Source organism: Pogona vitticeps, chromosome 1 (genome assembly GCF_051106095.1).
Source record: "Pogona vitticeps strain Pit_001003342236 chromosome 1, PviZW2.1, whole genome shotgun sequence".
NCBI lineage: Eukaryota > Metazoa > Chordata > Lepidosauria > Squamata > Agamidae > Pogona > Pogona vitticeps.
Genome location: NC_135783.1, coordinates 275,341,525 through 275,363,307, shown reverse-complemented (window position 1 = coordinate 275,363,307; position 21,783 = coordinate 275,341,525). Strand labels below are relative to the sequence as shown.

Sequence of the window (21,783 nt, the reverse complement as noted above, 5' to 3'; positions counted from 1 at the left end):
TACTCTTTTATTGTTCAAAGTGAAGAGTCTCACTTGGAATAAGGAGGAAATATAGATGAGGAAGTAAAATCCAATGTATTTTTTAAAAAGGAAAGCAACATTTAGAGGCTGTAATTCTGAAAGGGTACTTGGATAATCCCACTATGTGAGTCTTTTCTGGTCCTCATTTAAGTGAATAAGCCAACCAGAAATGTTTCAGCAATTTCAGGCAGCACCTTTGTCTTGATGCCACATTAACCTGGGCATCCAGTGTATGTAAACAGGATACACCAAGAGTAGTATTTCTGAAGGGAAGAGATCCTGTCATTTTTACAGACAGTGCTCTGGAAACCAAATTAGCACATGCTTTTGGGGAAAATAAGTAATGCAGCCCCAGGACATGTAAATATTGTTTTATTGTTGGAAGGGGATTGGTGTACCTCTGTCTAGGTTGATAGTCCAGGGAGTTGAGTGAGTCACTGCCTTTTATCTTCACCTTCTGATGACATCTGCAGTACTTTTCCTTGTTTGCCTAACCAAATCATTTCATTACAGTGCCCCACGGCCCATATTGGCTGTTTTTAGCTGTCAGAGCTCTCGCTGGCCCTGTTGCATATCCTGGTGAAGTCATTGTGCATCCTGATAATGTGTCCAGTAAGTCCCCACTCTGGACTCTGAGAGCTATGGCCCTCCCCATTGCCACTTTCAATTGGTGCATGTAAATATCCATATTAAATGGTCCCTATAAAATTTTGAAAAAGGAAGCCGTCTAAGTACAGAGATGGTTTGCTTTATGCTGAAAATGTTTCACATACAAGTGATGTGAAGATAAAAGCAAGCAAAGTGCCACATTCTTTCACAGAACTCCAGAAGAATAGCCATGTACCTATGCTACTATGTGGTATTATATTTTAGGCAATGATCTTTATGGAAATGTTTACTCACATGCTGAAACAATGCAACCTTACACAACCTGCTACTGTTGAAGAAAGCACAAGGATATGGAGCATAATAGCAATGCTCTGCTTCCACCTGTCTTAATTTAGCACAGTAATGTGTTTGCTCAGAAAATCAGGAATGCATCTGATTTTTAGATTACTGTTATTTGCATGTATGGCTTCACAATGATGCTCATTTCATTTTTCTTTGTCTCCCTTTGGTGTTGCTTGTCAGCTCATACTAATGGGCTTTTAAAGCCCAGTCTTCAGCCTGCGGAGGTCATACGCTGATGTGCCATTTCTCAAATAAATGGGATGATGGTGCTGCAGGCTGCCATATTACTATAAAAGAATCCCTATTTTGACTGACTCTTGCAAATAGCCCCTGGAACCTCCCAGTCAGCCCATCAAAGAGAAAGATCAAAGAATTATCCAACTTCTTTTGCTAGACGATCCTGCATAACACAAGCAATTACCATACATCTCACAAGCAAATGCTATAAAATGGGATTCTCTGTTTAAACCCATCCTTTGTTTTTAATTAGAAAAGCTTTCTATGTGGATGGAATATTTTAGTGAATATGCTTACCAATTTAATGCAAGCTGCTTAGGAAATGAAACAGGAGATTTTGTAAGGACTGTTTAACATTTGTGGATTTGAGACATCAATGAGCTTGGGAAAGTTTTTTTAAAACTACAGTTGGATCTCTAGGTCTTGCACAATTATATACTGGGACCAATAGTTAAAGAAATAACTTTTCCAACCTTTGTTCCCATTCCTCTGACTGGAGATGAACATATAGCAAGAAAAAGTAAAAAGGAGAACCAACGTTTTGATCATTCTTAAGAAGTTTCAGATGATGCTACATATAAACTCAGTGCAGAAGGGACAAACTTAAATAAAGCCAAGGAAATAGAGGTGTGGGTGTTGTCATTTCAGGCAGCTTCTGAAGTTCCAAAAGTCAACAGGCCTACCTATCTTTAGAGCAGCACCTATACTTGATCAGCTCAGGAACTGAGCATAAAGCTGCTCGTATATGATTCAGATGAGCCTCCCAAGATAGCTGGTCTTGCAGTGCCAGACTCAGTGATGTGCAGGTCGAACTAGACATTAAAGATAATTCAATTCTTTAAAAAAAATCCTCTGGTCTATGAATGTGGGATATTGTGCTTCCGTACCCATGATTCAAAAAGCCAGGAAATGGCCCAGTATTGCTGCACAGTATTGTGCCTGTGTTGCCAGCCGGGAAAAGAGTGCTAAGCTTTACACAGCAAAGGGCAGTCTGAATATTGACAAGACCAATGACAGCAGTCAGGAGGATCTGCAGCAATGTTTCCTAACCTGAGGGTCATAACCCCCAAGGGGATAACAAAGTATTTTCTGGGGGGTTGCAGGTTGCATTGTAGGTTTTTTATTCCTTGTTAAATAATTTCGTCCTTGACCATTCATAGTGGGATATTAAAGTTAGTATGCATGTGTATGTATGAGAAACAGGCCTTTGGGGGAGAAAGGATCCTCTACTTTCTGAGAAAGGATAGCCAGGGCTTTTTTTTTTTACAAAAAAATTAAAAAGCAGGAGGAAAAAACCCACACAATAAACCTCCAGGAAGGGGATACAAAAACAATAAGCTGGGCTCATCTGCAGCAGGTGCAAGGAAAGCTTCATATCAGTTTCTGAGGGGGATGCTCTCTGTATGGATGTTTGGCCCCCTCCCTGACTGCCATGATGTCCTTCCATTGCAGCTTGTCAAGATTTGGGATGTGCAAGATGGCTCTGAGACAAGACAGTCTTCCAGGTTGACAGCAAAGAGACTCACAGAGGCAGTAGGTTCCTTCGCCAGCAGTGTATTTACAGACTGTGTACAGTAGAATTAGTCAACATTAGTCAATAATACACTTTCAGCAAATGAACGGATAGCACTTTGTGCAGCAACTCTCCAGCACAACACTTGACACATCACCATAGTGTGTAGCACTTCTATAGTTTGAGGAACCAATCACTTCACACATCACCTGATGTCTTCTCCCAGATATTACCTCATGTCCAATAAACATTTCATGTGTCGCCCTATGGATTGCATCAGCTTCATATGCTGACTCTGTGGCTTTATTTCACATGCTAGTAAGGTTATGCTCTAAATCCTACAAGGTAGGCTTCAGCAGTATGTGGACCAAGAACTCCCAGAAGTACAAGCTGGATTTCAAAGGGGCAGAGGAAGTAAAGATCAAATTGCTAACATGCGCTGGATTATAGAGAAAGCCAGAGAGTTCCAGAAAAACATCTACTTCTGCTTCATTGACTATGCAAAAGCCTTTGACTGTGTGGATCACGGCAAACTATGGCAAGTTCTTAAAGAAATGGGAGTGCCTGACCACCTTATCTATCTCCTGAGAAATCTATACTGTATGTGGGACAGGAAGCAACAGTTAGAACGGGATACAGAACAACTGATTGGTTCAAAATTGGGAAAGGAGTAGGACAGGGCTTTATATTGTCCCCCTGCTTATTTAACTTATATGCAGAATACGTCATGTGAAAGGGTGGACTGGAAGAATCCCAAGCCAAAACTAAGATTGCCGGAAGAAATATCAACAACCTCAGATATGCAGATGATATCACTCTGATAGCAGAAAGTGAGGAGGAATTAAAGAATCTCGTAATGAGGGTGAAAGAGAAGAGTGCAAAAAACGGTCTGAAGCTCAACATCAAAAAAAATTAAGATCATGGCCACTGGTTCCATCACCTCCTGGCAAATTGAAGGGGAAGATATGGAGGCAGTGACAGATTTTACTTTCTTGGGCTCCATGATCACTGCAGATGGAGACAGCAGCCACAAAATTAAAAGTTCCCTGCTTCTTGGGAGGAAAGCGATGACAAACCTCAACAACATCTTAAAAAGCAGAGACATCACCTTGCCAACAAAAGTCCACATAATCAAAGCTATGGTTTTTTCTGTAGTGATGTATGGAAATGAGAGCTGGACCATAAAGAAAGCTGACTGCTGAAGAATTGATGCTTTTGAATTGTGGTGCTGAAGGAGGCTCTTGAGAGCCCCCTGGACTGCAAGGAGAACAAACCTATCCATTCTAAAGGAAATCAAGCCTGATTGCTCACTGGAAGGACAGATCCTGAAGCTGAGGCTCCAATACTTTGGCCATCTCATGAGAAGAGAAGACTCCCTGGAAAAGCCCCTAATGTTAGGAAAGTGTGAAGGCAAGAAGAGACGGGGACGACAGAGGATGAGATGTTTGGACAGTGTCATTGAAGCTACCAACATGAAATTGACACAACTACGGGAAGCAGTGGAAGACAGGAGGGCCTGGCGTGCTCTGGTCCATGGGATCACGAAGAGTTGGACATGACTAAACAACAACAACAATGAGAGCTGTTGGGAGGCAGAGCCAGAGAAACTAGAAGGGAGGGGGATTCAGAGTCTAGTCAGTTCAGAGAGATAGAGTAGGGAGAAAGAATTTGGGGCAGAGAGAGTGTGTGTTTAAGGAGTGCTTAGAGTGTGTCCTGAATACTGAAGCTTTGTGTAACTTTAAGATTGTGCTTAAGAACTATTCTTAAAACAACTTGTAATCAATAAACCTGTTTCTGTTTAATAGTTCAGTACTGATTGGACTTCAGTCTTTTTTGGGACATAGAGGTTGATAAAGAAGTCAACTGGTGGCAGTGTGTTAAAGGGTATGTTGGGCTACCTTATTGAGCTCTGTGACAAACGGGAACCACAGGGTAAATGTCACAAGGACATTGTGCAAATGTAATCTTTCAGCTGACTGGAGAGGATGAATAAGTTGCAGAGAATGTATACTCTCAGAAACATTCCCTCTGAGCCCATCACCATTCCACAGCAATTAAAATGCAGTACTGCAGTGAAGACTCTGCTCGTGATCCGAGTTCAATCCTGCGGTTGAGGTTTACTCAGCCTTCCATCCTTCCAAGGTCAGTAAATTGAGTTCCCAGCTTGCTGGGTGGCAATGTGTAACCTACATAATTAAATTGTAAACTTCTCAGAGAGTACTTTAAGCACTATGGGCCATATATAAGTAGCACATTTTGATTTTTAGGCTGACTAATGTTTAGCAGCTTGAATGATTACTTGTGGAGGGATGGTACTGGCCTGAGACCATATCCCTCCATCACATAACCCCCTAATCTTTTTCCATGTGTTCCTCTTGTTTAAAAAACAGACCTGCACTTCTCTGCTTGAAGTATTGTTTTGTTTTCTTATTTAGATTGTATTAAAATACATTAAAGCCAATTTATCTGTTTCTATTACAAGTGAAGGGCTGAGCAATCCTTCCAGAATTAAAGCAGATTCACTATTCCATGTCATATAAAGCAGGCTGTCACCCTGGTATAAAATAAATTGCATACCTCAAAATGCTTAGGGCACCAGTAAACACAATGGAATTGTGTTTGATGACATTTATTTGTACATCAATGTCTTTTAAAAAATCCTCCTTTGCCATCAAATTCCTGTAAACAGACATTGTTTAATAGAAAATAGGAAATAGCTTGTTTTAGCAATCAGTCCTGTCAATGACTTAGGAGGCACAGTGTGTTTTTTGTTTGCGAGGGGAAAATTATTCCTATATAAAATGTCCTGAGATGGGCTTAGCATAGTTTGATTTGCTCTGTTCATTAATGAAAAGCAGAGTCAAATTTATCTTGGTCAAAACAAATAATGTCTGCCATGCACAGAATAAATGTCTGGTACTGATTGTGGGGAATAACTTTTGGTTTAAGCAGCAATCCTACAAGGAAATGTTGCAACTTTGGGAAGGGGGGGATGTTTTTCTTTAAAAAAGTGAGCAAGGAAAAGATAGGATAGCTGAACATAATTATACAAGCTGTAGGGAAATCAGTATATGAGAAAGATTTCTGAATCACATCTGTGGAACACTAAGATGATTTCAGCTGTAACAATGGGATATCTATATGATGGAAACAATATTAAATTCCTCATTCTCATCTGTGTTGACCCTCTGGCATAAGAGATATCTTAATAAGGAATTTAAAGCTGAGCAAGATTGCTCCACTTCAGCCGAGAATAGGGCAAATAAGTACTCCACCACCAATTTGTGAAATGTGCACAAAATGTCACTACTGTCCTCTCCCTTTGTGAAGCAAAGCAAAGTGCACACAAACTAAACAAACACAAGAAATCTGCTTGCAAAAAAAATGTCAACCACTCATCTGGTGGTTGTTGTGGTTTTTTCGGGCTCTTTGGCTGTGTTCTGAAGGTTGTTCTTCCTAACGTTTCGCCAGTCTCTGTGGCCGCCATCTTCAGAGGACAGCACAGAGAAGAGCACAGAGTGCTGTCCTCTGAAGATGCCGGCCACAGAGACTGGCGAAACGTTAGGAAGAACAACCTTCAGAACACGGCCAAAGAGCCCGAAAATCCCACAACAACCATTAGATCCCGGCCGTGAAAGCCTTCGCAAATACAAACTCATCTGGTGCTTCCAGTAATTCAATAGAACAACAATCATCCTAATTTGGGAATCTGTCTGTTTTGTTTGGGCAGTTTACAAACTCTGCAATGTGAGCAAAATCTAAAGAATTTTGCAAACTTGTAAATTTTAATTTAATATTTTTATATATACTTTTTACTTTCAAAACAAAACAAAACAAAACAAAAAGAAACACTGTTCTTGCCAGAGCAAAATCTTGTCAAAAGCCCCAGAAAATGATCACCTCCTTGCTGGCAAGGGGAACAATGTTAATGTTGAAGTTCCTTGCATTTGACAGTGAACATGAGACAATCAAAGATTTGCAACCTTAGTTAGGTGGAATGTATAGTTTGACCCTGAGTGGTGGGAAATTTGAACCGATAAACAAACACACCTTTTCACAGACTTAAACAGCTGAATTCTTATCTCAAGAAGTAGCAATGACTGCCAACACAAGCTGTTCAATGGGCCAAATTCAGGAAAGATAATGCTATCAAGGGCTGCTAGGGGCGATGCTTATCTGTTACCTTCAGTAATATAGCAGTTGTTGGCGAGCACAAGCAGAGAGGTGTTATTGCACCCATGTCCTGCTTGTAAGTCTCCCAGGAGCATCTGATCGGCCACTGTATGAAGAGTGATTCAGTCTAAACCAGGGGTGTCCAATCTTTCACCTTCCCCGGGCCACATTAGAAGCTGAAAATTTGGTTTGGGCCGCACATAAATTTGGTTTGGGCCGCATGGGGGGCAGCCCTAGCTGTCCTCCACAGCTCTGCTCCAAGTGCGCTTACCAGCAGCTGCAATCTTAGACAGCAGAGGCTGCTAGCTTCGACTCCGGTGGCTTTATGGGGCCAGGAGGGGGTCCACCTATTGACGGGGATGGTGCAATGCAGTCACGCAGCCCCCCTCTCCCCTCCCCTCCCACTCCTTCCTTCCCTCTCCCCCCCCACCATTGTGACGTGCCCCAGCTGCAAGCGCCAGCAGTGTAACTTGAAACTTGGAATTTCTTTTAAAATAAAAAATTGCACTGGGCCACATTATGAGCCAACCTGGGCCGCATGTGGCCCTCGGGCCGCAGGTTGGACAAGCCTGGTCTAAACCATCATGGCTCTCCTATAATAGTAGATGTGCATCTTGGGAAAAATCCAGTAACAGATAGGAGGTGGAGTCTGAAGGAGAAACAGATAGTGGAAAGGAAGGGGCAGTTTCTGTTTTATGCTGAGAGAGGGCAAAACAGTCAGCCCTCTGTTACGTTTTTAAATTATATACTTCACGTTAAGGTCAGAGCTGCTCCATGATAATATAAGCAGCACCTCATTATACATCATCTTAGTGTCTTAAATCCTGCCTTTCCACAGAAAATAGTGTCCCTGATACCTTAAATACAGATAAAATAGCAAAGTTATAATTAAACTCAGCTGAGAGCAAAAAAACCCAGTAAAAATCACAAAGGCACATCAGTATGAAAGGAATAACATTATCCACCATAATGAAAACCTGCTTCAAGAAGCAAATCACTTCAAATCCCATAAAGCCTGCCTTACTAAAAATTTCATTTTCACCTGTAGTTGGAAAAACAACAGAGATGGAGCCAGTCTGACCTCTGCTTGACTTGTTTTGACACCCAACAGATATTAATGAACTGATTCCCCATCTTCTGCACCTCCTTGCTGTCGTCTTCCTCCTAGAAATCAGAATACTGGTCATGATGGTATATAGTGTCCTAACAAGTTTGGTTTTTTCCTGCAGCTGGGATGCTCCAGACTTGGGATATAGTAGCAGAAATCCAATAGTATATTTATTCTGACTTAGTCTGATGGTTCTGTTTCAAAGGTTTCCTAAATCCCCCCCCCCCACAAAAAAAGGTTCCTAAGCTTCCTTTGATCCTGGGGAAACCTTTGTGGTCTCAGGCCAGCGGGGAGTCTTAAATGTTCAAAAATTGCTGATGCAGGTTCCACTGTAGCCACTAGGACTGGTGGCAGTGATTTTCAGACATTGAAGGCTTCCGACCCCTGTCCTGCTGTTCCCGGAGCCTTCCCCAAGATCAAAGGGAGCCTAAGGGAGTCTAGAAAAATTTGAGTCAAGAGAATAAGCCAGTTTAAATTACCGAAATACAGCTGCAGTTGCTGAAATTATTAGAATAACAAGGCATGAATTTATGTTACTGGGTTTCAGCCACTGTGGGCTTAGTCACATTTTTTTCACAAACTTTTAAAAGGCCACCCACATGAATGTATAAGGAAATGGAAAATCCAGATATTTTGTAGTTGTAAAAAAGAGAGAGGGAGTCCAATATCTGCAGTTATGGACAAGAAAAAAAGGTGCAGTGATTAGTCAATTTAATGGTTATGTGAAATTGTAATCATATGATAGGAGATATAACAGTGAAAGTGTCTGAGTGCACATGAGTGTGTCTACTGAGTCCAGCTTAATGATGTGTCCACCCTACATAAGCATGGCCAGCTCATTCATCTCTAGGAAAACATGTCACTGTGATAACCATTAATCTAATTGTACAACCACAAACACATACCTCAAGGTTGGGCATGCAGTAGTTGTGCTACTGCTGAGATAGCCAGGGACATGCAACTGATTGTGTGCTCCCATAGAACAATACTTCCCAACCTTGGGTCTCCAGCTGTTTCTGGATTGCAACTCCCAGTAATCCTGGCCGGCACAGCTAGTGATGGAGGCTTCTGCAAGTTGTAGTCCAAGAACATTTGAGGACCAAAGACTGGGAACTATTGCCATCGCACAACTCATTGCCCTAACTTTATGTTATGCCAGCATTGTGTCATCCCACTCCATAAACTGATATTCAAAACATAGCATGTTTGTCGGAATGTTTATATGTGAATATGATTTGTCTTCTAATTTACAAGATTTGAGCCTTGAGGAGATGCCAAATTATAGGCATAGTGGAAATCAGAGACTGGGAAAGTTACCTTTGGGACAAGAGTGCCCAGTATCATACCGCCATCATGACAAGTGGGTAGGATGATGCTGGGCTTTGGGAAGCTAAAGTCCAAAAAGCAACTTTTCCAATATTTCTTTGAAATTTATAGAAAATAAAGCCCACAAGTCTCGCTCATATTATAATTGTTGTTTTCTAACTATAAATTTCACTGGATCACAAGTTGTACAGGCAGACTATTTGTCCAGTCTGAGCACAGGTTAAATGTGTTTTGCATGAAGCAGAAGAGGGAATATCATCAATATTAATTAAGATGTGAAACAATGCCTGTCAGTGCAGTGTGGTCAGAGCTCAGTAACACCAAATAGCACTCTGGCAATAAACAACCATGTTCATTTACTCCTCACCAAAGGTTCTCCGGCTGCCCTTGATAAATCTAACCTGTCATCTTGGGAGGTTTGTTGAATATAGCTTTAATAAGTAAAGATGACATCATTATTCATCATGCTGTCAGCAAGCTTTTGCTCTGATCATTGCTAGAGCCATGCCTGGGGGATGGGCAGGGAGGGAGGGTTAGTCCCTGTTCTATTGAATGAAGGTCTCCAGGCAGCTTCAGCTTTTAATCATACTTGTTCATCCGTGAGCGTTTTTTCCAAGTGTATCTGAAGGCTTCAGTAACTCTTTGCATATGGGAAGTCCTACATTCAGTCCTCCAGTTTAATGTTTCAGGCAGTTAGTGAGGGGAAAGGTCTGTGCGGCAGATGTCATGGAGTCTGCTGCCAGCCAGATCAGGCAATACTGGGGTACCTAGACAAACTACTTGGCCTGCCTTGAGGATGCTTCCTGTTATCCTATAGATACAAACATGCCTTCTATAAACACAGTCATAAGGGTGCTTCCAGTAAAGATGGAGGGTGAAACTGAAACTGCCAGACTTGACCATTCAAGCACAAGGCTCTTAAATGGTTTGTTGTTAAAGTTGGATTAGAGCCCTGTGCATTGAACCACGTTAGTGCTAAAGTAGATTTGCCACATTTTTCCTTCAAAGAGGCTCCTCATATTTAACACATATATTGCAAGATCACTATAACACATTCTTCTTTGCGTATGTAATGATATTGTGGTTTGCAACATCCGGAGTGTCTTTAGACAGAAGAACAGCATGCACATTCATTCATTCATTCATTCATTCATTCATTCATTCATTCATTCATTCATTCATTCATTTATTTATTTATTTATTTATTTATTTATTTATTTATTTATTTATTTATTCATTTATTCATTTATTCATTTATTCATTTACTTACTTACTTACTTACTTACTTACTTACTTACTTACTTACTTACTTACTTACTTATACATACCACACCACTTAGTGAAAATTCAGTACTCTGGGTGGTCATATACAGAATCCTAAACAATTAACAGCCATAAACCAAAATCACTGTGTCCCATGTAAAAAGCCACAGACATATACGAAACTCAAACAGTAACCTACATAATTGAGTAACTGAATAAAACATAAGTAGTGACAACACCCCTTTAGTAACAGAACTAAACCATGAGTTAAGCTACTACCTGAGAAGGAAAATATCCCTAAAGGAAATAATGAAAATTATCAATACAAATGAAAATTGCTGTAACTACCAAAATTGGCAATTGGTAATGGTAAAAATCTCATTTCCTTCCTTCCTTCCTTCCTTCCTTCCTTCCTTCCTTCCTTCCTTCCTTCCTTCCTTCCTTCCTTCCTTCCTTCCTTCCTTCCTTCCTTCCAAATTATCAGAATTATAAAATCACATATCTGTAATGCAAAAACTTGTAGTTTTGAAATTCGGAAAGCAGCAGAAGTGACCCATTTCCCTGCCTCTAATTTTCATGTGGATACTTCCCACTCCACTTAAAGGCTTGTGTGCTCAACTGGAAGTGAAGCAACTTGAAAAACTGGTACTTTTGGGAAAGCCGCTGATTATTTCTTGATTCAAACCACGACTCTTGAAGTGCAAATTGAAGACCCTTGTTGACCATATAATTGAAGCTATGAGACAGACATGCAGAGAGCTGTGGACAGAGTATGCATTGGTAAACATCTGTTAGCTCTTATGGACTGGAAATCTGTCCTTTCAAATCATGTTCAGAGGTATCATAAGCGGTATACAGAAGTAATCTTCAAGTTCATTCCTCATTTGAGATACAGAATCTGACGTTCTTGCCTTAGGCTAACCATACCCTTCCCAGCATCCAATATATTTTTCTTGGTTCCCTATGACAGTGCAAGCAGTTCTTGGTATTCTGTTCATGCTTTCAACCCAGATAGGTATATAATTCATCATGTTTTCTTTTGGAACTAAATGATAACTTTGACCTCTAATTCCTAACTAATAAAAAGTCAGAGAGTGTGTATAAATTTTAATTTTAGAATGATGGTGGCGTAATTCTTTTACTAAAATGTGATTTGCTTGCCTAAACAAAGCCCCTCCCTCAGTATAATGTAATTAGGAAAATTCCCTCCCTCTGACCCACTGTGGCCAAGAAGCCGAAAAAGTCCAAAAAGACACACACACACACACACACACACACACACAGAGAGAGAGAGAGAGAGAGAGAGAGAGAGAGAGACATACACACACACATACACACACACACAAAAGCCTCCAGGAAAAAACATTTGATTGATTTGAATTTGAAATGAAATTAAGCCGTTCCGAAGAAGTAGCCTAAGCTACCTGAGTTCCCTCCCCAAATTCCCAGTAAAGTTTATGATTATTGATGAGTGATGATGAAAAAGAAAAATATAATTGTTTTCTTTGCTGCTGCAAAAGCAAAATCGCAAGAGCACCAGCAAGCCAGCGAGCAGCAATTGTTCTCACTCCGGAGAGCACGAACAGAAGTGGGGAACGGCCGGACGGGAAAAGCTTATATGAAGCATCTGTAAAAGTAGATACATCTTTAAACAGCGCTATTGGCTGCCGGACATGCCAATCCAGGATCTCTGTCCTGATTGGCCAGAGCTTCAAATTGGCACCAGCAAGCTCATAGAGGCCCCCAAAAGGGGTAACAAACATAAACAAATATGAACGGATCAACAAATAAAACCAAGGAAATATGCGTCAAGCCATATTCATCCTGATTTAAAAATTTACATATACGGATCAATGAATATATGACGAACCATCTATATTCATCAGAAAAATTGATCTGTTTTTATATTCATCCCCGTCTCTAACAAATACTAAAAAAGGCTGAAGAAATGCCACAGTACAAGATGGTAAACAGAGCAACATCAAAACACATTAAATGCAATAAAGCCCAAGATTTTTTTTAAAAAAAAAACCCACTCAGGCAGCCAGTCACTAAGGAAGAGCTTGCCTAAAGAGAAAGGTCCTTGCCTGCTTGCAGAAGGACAGCACAGATGGGGCTAGTCTGACCTGTGGTATGGAGTTCCAGAGTCTGGGAGCAGCAACAGAGAAGGTCCTCTCCTGTGTCCTTACCAAATGTACTTGTGAAGGTGGTGGAACTGAAAGATAGGCCTCTCCTGATGGTCTTAACACCTGGGCAGGTTCACAATGAAAGACACCTTGAGATAGCTTGGACCATTTAGGGCTTTATAGGTTAGCACCAGTACTTTTAATTCTGCCCAGAAACAAATCAGCCAGTGGAGCTTCCATAACAAGGGGGTCATGTAATCCCTGTGACTAGCCTCAGTTATAGTATGGGAAACCTTGACATCTGAGTGTTCAGCCTGGAGGCAGGCAGTGCATCATGGCCTCTCCCAATTTGAAGAGACGCTTGTTCAGCAGGCCAAGGCAAAGAGTCAGTCCCGAAACCAGCAAAATCAGGGAGTTGGACAGGGGACAGATTGTATTTGTTTTCCATGTGGAAGGGATTGTCACTCTCGAATTGGCCTTCTCAGCCACACTAGATGCTGTTCCAAGTCCTCTATTCAGAGGATGTCACCATAGTCTCTCGAGATCAAAGGATGCCTAATCTAAATCTAATCTAAGGCTCAGTTAACAATTTAGCTGCTGTGTTTTGGATCTGGTGTCTGCTTTCCCACTGCCTACCATCTGAACGGTTCCAATTTAGTAGGCAAGCTGTCCTGAGAATTTGGTTGCTCAAAATTAGAGATGGGATATTTGTATTCATAAATGAACATGGGTATCCTGGACCCAGGTGTCCAGAAAGCACAGTCCCACCTCCCTGAACCAACCTGTCCACTTACTGGTCACCACACAGTGTGCATGGGCAGTGTCCTGCACGTCGCGCCAATCGCAGACATAGTCCAGCTGGTGCTTCTCTGCTTTCTTGTGCTTCTGGTCACTCAGCATCTGAGTGAGGAGACTTGTCATCCTGCCTTCTGATTAATGGCCGGAAGCACAGGAAGATGGAGAAGTGCCAGTCACGCTACATCTGGTGCGACAAGCAGGATGCCAGGCCTGCACAGTGCTTGGTGACCCAAAAGTGGATGGGTTATTTTGGAGAGGCAGGTCTGGGGTTCCTGACCACCTGTGTTTGGGGTATTTGTATTCGTATATTAATACAAATATCCCATCTCTACTCAAAATTCAAAAGAGCTAAGTAATAGCAGGGCTGGCCCTATAATTAAACAAAGTGATGCTGCTGCCTTGCAATGTAAATGCCAGAGAAGCAGCAGAGGATTCGTGTACAGGGCTATTGGTATAATTCAGCTTGGTCTGTACTCTCTAAACTACTTTGTGGTCCTCAGGTAAGATGAAGGGTTTGTTCTGTTACCAGACTGAAAGTAATATTGAAAGACCCATAAGGAGGAGTCACAGCACAGTGTTTTGCATGGAAAAGCTCTCAGGTTCAGTCTTCAGGTAGGGCTAGAAAAAAGTCCTGCCTGATCTCCTGGAATGCAGGTGTTGGTCAATGTTAAGCACAGTAAGCTAGATGGGTCAGTGGGATAACGTAGCATAATGGACGTTTCTGTGCTCCTAGAATTAAAGTATCACTGAGGTCAATACCTGTGCATGTATCTTTGCCTAAGACATAAAAAAACTAGCGTCAGCCTTGGGGTGCAAAACATTGAGTTGCTTCACTTATTTTGAGTAATGATGTGGTATACAGTGGTGCCTCGCATAGCGACGATAATTGGTGCAGCAAAAATCATTGCAAAGTGATTTCGTCGCTATGCGATTTAAAAAACCCATAGGAATGCATTCAAATCCCTTCAATGCATTCCTGTGGGCTTCAGACTCACCTTTAAATGAAAATCTTCCATAGGGCGGCCATTTTTGCTGCCCGGTAAGTGAGGAATCTGTCCTAAAAAACAGTGGGTGGCCATTTTTTTACCCGGTGGCCATTTTCGAACCGCCGATCAGCTGTTAAAAATCATCGCTTTGCGATGATCGGTAAGTGAAACAGGGTACCAATATCGCAAAGCGATTTTTGCCCATTTAAAACATCGCAATGCGATTGCTTTTGCGATCGCAAAATCTTCATCACTATGTGATTTCGTCGTTGAATGGGGCTCCTGTTAAGCGAGGCCCCACTGTATTTGATATTAGGAGTTAACACTGTAGAAAATGGACCAAATTAGAAGTATTTGTACCTCTCTCCCTCTCCCTCTTTTTCTTTTTCTCTTTTGCCAATAGCAGAGTGGCGCAATACACCCCCATCATCCCTGAGGCACACTGGGCTCCCTAATGGATCCCAGAGATTTGTTCCAGCAATATTTGGGTTCAGACAGCAACACAAGGAGGAAGTACCATAGGAGAAGAAGTTAGGTAACTGAAGCACCAATGAATTTCCAAAGCTCTCTGGGGCAGATCAGATGCTGAGCCCCTGGGGAACATTCACAAGGAGTTCACTGAAGTCCACATATCTTCCTGCAGCTGCTTGAGCAGCCATTTCATGTTTAGGCACTGTGGACACATGGTCCTGCCTCACTTTTAGGTCAGCCAAGGCATTCTGGAATTTTCTTATTTATAGGTATCTATGTATCAGTTTGCACTTTTGCATTACACTGTTAGTGTGGTGGACTGTACATGGATGAATGTTATCTTTCTTGTATGGGCATTGATTGGGTAGGTCTCCATAGCATTGGGCATAGCATCTTCTCCCACCACAATTGTACTCTTTTTTTTTTTTACTTTTTACTTTGTTCCTTTTTTGTTGGTGCACCATATAGAAAAGCCAATGACTACTGCTCTTGTAGTCCATTGGCAGAAATAAGAAGAACCAAATAGTTTTCAAATGGAACTGGCTTTTCTGTTTATGTTAGACCTTTGACATGTTTTATCATCCCTGGGAACAAAATCCTATTTTATCATGCGTGTATTTCTACAAGTTGGCTTTCTGATTAGGAGAATCGCCTACACAACATGTCTGTCTCTGGATTATCTGCCAAGCATTACTGCTGCTTTGCCATTTACTGTGGTCTGGCAGATTCCTTTCATGCTCAAAAATGCTATTTTGGAAGTGATTCACCCCTACACCTAAAAGCATGCATGGCCATCTGAAATGAAATTTTGCTGGCCCTTTATTTAAGATCCACTGTATTCCCAACACTGATAGGGCTACATAGCACCCCCATGTCCCATACTATAACTGCTTTTTCCCATTTGTGATGTTGCCATAAAAAATAACTTTTTGAAGTGAATAGGTGTTATTTGTCAAACTTGGATGTAACTTAGGTGTTACTCGTTACAGTAACTAGTAATAAAAGAAAACTCAGTCCCTAACTTAAATAAAATTCTTGGCAGAGCAGAAGACTCAGCAAATGTAAAACAACCTAGCAGTTCTCTTACACCAGCTCGCTGTTAGCATAAAGATATAAGATGATGCTTGGCAACAATGCAGAATGTATTTGTAAAATGTCAGCCTTTAAATTAGCAAAGTCCACCAGGCCATGGCAGAATAGTCCTTAATTTCACACACACCCCACATGCATTCTTTGTGCTGGTGGCTGGATTTATATAGGTGCTTCCAAAAAAATCAAGATGACACATTGGAAGCATGAATTCAATGTTTTTGTACAGTAACATTGTAGTTACTCTCCACTGCCTCCTTGTACACAAACACCTGCATCAAACAATGTGATATGATGTATCGTTACAAGAAGGAGGGACTTCAGCTGGGTAATAGACAGGAACAAGTTAAAATGTGTGTGAAAGTAGATGCTGTATGTTGTCACTATGCAGAGACTGGGCAAAAGATGCATGAGGACATTCAAATGTAAACATTTAAATTACTCTTGTGCTGGCCTTTGTAAATGTGTTTGCCCAAATAAAAATAAAAACAGCCTAATTTATAGATCAGATTTTCAGAGTTTCCATTACAATGTGGGTTTAAATCTGCCTTAATATACCAAGTTTGATTAACATGCTGTTTCAATTGCCATCATGTTTTCCATACATATTTTAGAGAATGCTATTAGTAGTTAGTAATAAATTTGTATTTCTACTAGAACTTGCAAAACTAAAAGAACCAAATCCATATGGTTTCGGCTTCCATATTGGTTGCAGCTGAAAGAGTTCACTGAACTTTTGCCAGTGGAAGAGCTGACTTATTCTGTTTTTAAAATACGTTTTGATGTAGTTTACCTAGACTCAACATATTACATTATGAAGTAATAGAACCTGTTCTCCTACAACTAAAAATCTGCAAGGAGAACGATTCCATCATGCTTAGGTTTTTCATTTTCTTAAAAACATTCCCATGAGCAGGTGTTTCACTTGTGTGTGCATTGGAGTTATATTACAACATAGTATGCTGTCTGTAGTTTGAGAGATTGGAGTGATTGTCTATCTGTCCTGTAGTAACCAATCAATTCTTCTAGCTTTTGAATTCTAAGGGAGCCCTACTCTTTGTTAAATGTTCTATTCCTCTTTTGGTCACTTGGTGACACATGTTTGTTTGCTGTTGATCTGTCCAGTTGGTTGCTTGTATGTATACAATAAAGAAACTGCTATACATAAATCTGTAATTTAATCTTCATCTACAAATCTCAGAGTGAGTTATTCAGAGTTTAAGTGCCAGTTAATGAAAATTGGTGTGGTTTCTGAGAAACCTGGAGCTATTCTCTTCTATGTATCTCTTTATTTCCACTGCACATCAAAAAGAGAATTTTACCAAAAATTCAAAACTTTGCAGCTGTGTGTGTGCATGTGTGTCCAGATGTTCTACTTTCAGATGTTCTCTATAGACTAGCACACCAGTCCTGAATAAATGTAAGAGATAGCCCATAAGCTTCCATTTTATGGAATGTGGGGCTTGGGGAGGATTCCTGAGTGTGACAACCCCAGACCTACTGGAGTATACCACCCTTTAGTTAAGCTGCCACCAACCATTCCCTATAAGGAGTCACACAGACCAGGAATGGATTTTATCAAACAAAAGAACAAGGTTTATTTAAATAACAAACAGGGTAAATAAAAAGATCAGGTAAATAGGATAATGTAACGTGGCATAGTCCCAACCATATACATACAACAGATTAGCTCCCACAGAACACTTTAAAGTAAAGCACAGACCCTGAACCTATCAGTTCTGGCTACCTATATAGAAACCTGAACCTATCAGGTATGTACTAACTGACACACAGTTGTACTCAGTCTGACACACAGACTCCAACTCCTCACTCTCCACATCAGCTCCAAATATATATACAGTACAGCTCCTCCCCCCTGATGTCCCGCCTTCCACTCCCCATAGGATGGAACTTTCCCTCCAAACCCATGACAGACAGGTACCATCAGTGCTGTATGTGACACTGAGCAGGAAGTGAGGAGCTGAGCAAAAGATGAAAGATGTTTAATTCCCTTTCTTGCCACTTCTTATCTCCCTCCATAGCTACTTTCTCGATGCAGAGTTGTAAATACGTATATATAACATCCACAAACAAGGTTTCAGCACCAAATGAAGCACTATGATGAGCTTTTAAATGTACATCTCTATATCACAATTTATTTACCTGGATTGGGATCAGCTCATATAGATGGGGGGATATTTCCACTCTTTATATTCCACCCCCCTCAACCAAAAAGTACCTTGGGAGTTTTCTTTCTGTGCTCAGAATCACCCATGCCAGTGACAATTTCTGGAAAAGAAAAAAGGGCTTCTGAGGCTAATGAAAATGGATCCTGATCTTTATTTGACTCTGTAGGTAGGTATTACAGCATTATTACACTTGCTCCATTAAAAGACAGAAATGGAAAATGGCCTAAGAGCACTTTTGTAGTCTGATCCTCATTTTACTCTAAAAGATCATTCTGTATCGAGAACATCTGCATTGCTTGTCAATGTCGTGAATGCTAATATATTTAAAATGTAGTATTAATTATGCAAGCTCTCCTCTATTGGAGTAGCATGGTGTTTAAAAAAACATAAGATCCATTAGAAGCCACTTTAGCTTTTTCATGAGGCTCCTTAATATCCCACATCTCATGAAATATAGATGGTAATGGGTTTCTATGTAATAATAAGGACACAAAATGTGGGTGGGAAAAGAGGAAAGTGTACAGCTTTTGTTCCAACATATCTGGGAAATGTTCCCATGTATATTTGCATTCATTAATCATAAGCGACTGTGTTTCCCCAAAAATAAGACAGGGTCTTATATTAATTTTTGCTCCAAACCCCCCCCCCCACGCATTAGGGCTTATTTTCAGGGGTGTTTTATATTTTTTTCATGGACAACAATCTACATTTATTCAACTACAGTCATGTCCTCTTCTTCTCATTGCTGCACAATGGTGGGAGATGGGCTTTCACTTAACTGGGGCTTATTTTGGGGGTAGGGCTTATATTACGAGCATCCTGAAAAATCATACTAGGGCTTATTTTCAGGTTAGGTCTTACAGTGGTGCTTCGCATTACGACGTTAATTCGTTCCAGCGAAATCGCTGTAGAACAAAAACGTTGAAATGCAAAAATAAAAAGCCCATTGAAACGCATTGAAACCCCTTCAATTCGTTCCAATGGGCTGGAAACTCACTGTCCAGCGAAGATCCTCCATAGGGCAGCCATTTTCGGTGGCTGTTTTGCAAGGAATCCGTCCCTAAACACAGCGGGGAGCCATTTTATTTACCCAGCGGCCATTTTGATACCGCCAATCAGCTGGAGGAAAACCGTCGTTTTGTGAAGAAGCGGTTCCCGAAGCAGGGAACCAATCATCACAAAGCGAAAAAAACCCATTCAGACCATTGTTTTGCGATCACAATTGTGATTGTCATAATGCGGGGCATTCGTAAAGCAAGGCACCACTGTATTTTGGGGGAAACAGGGTAAAATGTGTAGCCACTTGCTAGAGCCAGTTCATGGAATGGTTATATTGCTACATTGTGACTTGGGAAATTCAGGTTCTGGACCTTCACTGAGCTGTGAAATACACCAAGTGCCCTTGGATCCGTTGTTCTCTTTCAGCCTCCTCAAGGCTTTTTTAAGGACGAAGTTGTGGGGGAGAGTACCAAATATATCACCTTGAACTCATTAAAGATAGAAATCTGATTATTAAGTATTTAAAATAAATAAATGTAAGGAAACATAAAGGTCCTGTTTGGTTTAGGATATCCTCACAGTGTGAAAAGAGGTGAAATTAAGCTAGATCCAATCAACCAACATTATTGTTTGCCAAGGATGGGGATTCAAGTCATGGGACTCACTGTCAAGTTGGACATAAGTCACACCCGTAATTCAGCTTAGACTTGACTCAGGATTGTTGTTGTTTTCAATGACTTGGACTTGACTCACAACTTGGAATGTCACCCCATCCCCTCCATTTTTACCTAGGAAAAAAACTTGTTTTTAATAGGGACTCAGACTTGGGGCTGAGGACCAAAGATTTCCCAGCATCCCTGTTGTTTACAGAGTGGAGAATCTGTAAAGATTGTAGGCTATGAATTAAAAGATTGCAAGCTAGTTTCTTTATAGCTTGAGTGGTCTTTGCCACTACCATGCTGTCCTTCTTAACAAAAATCTGAGATGTAGTAACCACGTGGGAAGAGAGTTCGATATGAGTAGCCTGATAATGCCCATGTTGGTGCACAGATACCTTCCACTGAGCTGAAGGCAGGGATGTAAGAGGACACCCAGATGCATTGTACAAAAGCACATGCAAGAGGATTGCATAGTCATGCCATTTGCTTCCCTTTGTCCTCACCGTGGCACACACACTGCGTGTGCCATCTGGAAACAATGCTTTCACCAACATTTAAAGAGTAATGGGCAGCTGAATGTATGAGAGTTTTAAAGTAATTTGCAAACGACAAATGGATGAAGAAAGTCAGTTTAAATGTTGTATGGAAGGAACAACTATTTTCTATTTCTAAAAATGAGACTTTTAGTTAAATAAAATGAGACCATTGATAGATGGGAAGAAAATGGAGTAGAGGAAGCAGCAAGAAAATGTTGTAATGCCTAAATATTATAGTAAAAATTAATTATGAATAAAGTTCATAATTCACTTTCATTACAAGATTAAAATCCAAGACAGAATCTTTAGAATATGAAAACTGCAATTCCTTCATTTAGATGTGTGTGGAGGATAAATACACCAATAATTCCAGTATCTTTTGCCCCCTTTATCCCATCCTATCTTGTCCCAGTAAATACTTTATACCTTAATTGTTTTTGAAAGGTAAGAATCTCTTTTTCTTTTCCCACAAAGATCTATTTAAATGTAAATTCCACAGGAATGCAGAATTTGAAAAGAGAAGATATATTTGGTCCATTACATATTTATTTTCCTTCTGAATGTATTTTAATCTTCACTGGCATCTTGGAGAGCATACTTTACCATACAAAGCTAAAATATTTAGACGATGTCTTAATATTTTAGTGGAAGTTAATAATAAAAAACATGCTTCTTTCTCTTCTTTAGAACAAAAGCCTGAAAAATAAACTCCTGTCAGGAAGCAAGCTGTGTGGTATTCATGCTGAAGAGGTGAGTAGAATATGTGCTGCTCTGACCCCAAAAAATCCAACAGGTAAATGATTGCTCAATAAAGCCTGTCACACATTTTGTTCAGACTGGAAAAATACACTGCCGAGGTGTTATGATAACTCTACTGAACTGTCTTCTTAGTTCCAGTAACTTCTTAGGTGTTCTTAGAGGAAGATAATATGACCCCAAGTATCCAAGGGGAAATGGCTTAGGACTTTTTGACTGAATTTTAAGGAAGAACTACATGAAGACATAGTCTTGGGTCCAGAGATGTCTTGCGTGAGCTGAAAAGCACGTTTCCATGTGCATGACAGCAGCACGGAATTCTCAGAACTTCCATATTCTCTCTAAAGTGATAATTTTGCACTTTGTAGATTAACTTGCTTCTAGTTAGTGATTGGTCCCCAGGAGGCAAAGCTGGGCTTCAATTGCAAGTCTGATTGTGTTCTTGAAGGACTTGAATGTCTGGAAGGCAAATCTAAACATGGTACTTGCACGTTTCACATAACGTGTGATTTGACTCTGGCTGTACATCAAATGTGGTGGTTTGCGCACATATTTCTGGATCCCATTCATAGTAAATAATTC

General features: G+C 40.6%; 1 protein-coding gene and 1 long non-coding RNA gene across 5 annotated transcripts in view; one reads left to right on the top strand and one right to left on the bottom strand.

Annotated features, from left to right (window-relative positions):
- The window catches only part of LOC144585842 (uncharacterized), a 757,174-nt gene that overhangs the window by 2,540 nt on the left and 732,851 nt on the right, over positions 1 to 21,783 (bottom strand). The window lies entirely within an intron of this gene.
- LUZP2 (leucine zipper protein 2) overlaps positions 1 to 21,783 on the top strand; it is a 484,579-nt gene that overhangs the window by 323,693 nt on the left and 139,103 nt on the right. For all 4 annotated transcript variants that reach the window (XM_072985873.2, XM_020790416.3, XM_072985874.2 and 1 more), the window contains one exon: positions 21,133 to 21,195. In XM_072985873.2, the coding sequence (XP_072841974.1) occupies positions 21,133 to 21,195 (63 nt within the window). The remainder of the gene's footprint in view (positions 1 to 21,132; positions 21,196 to 21,783) is intronic.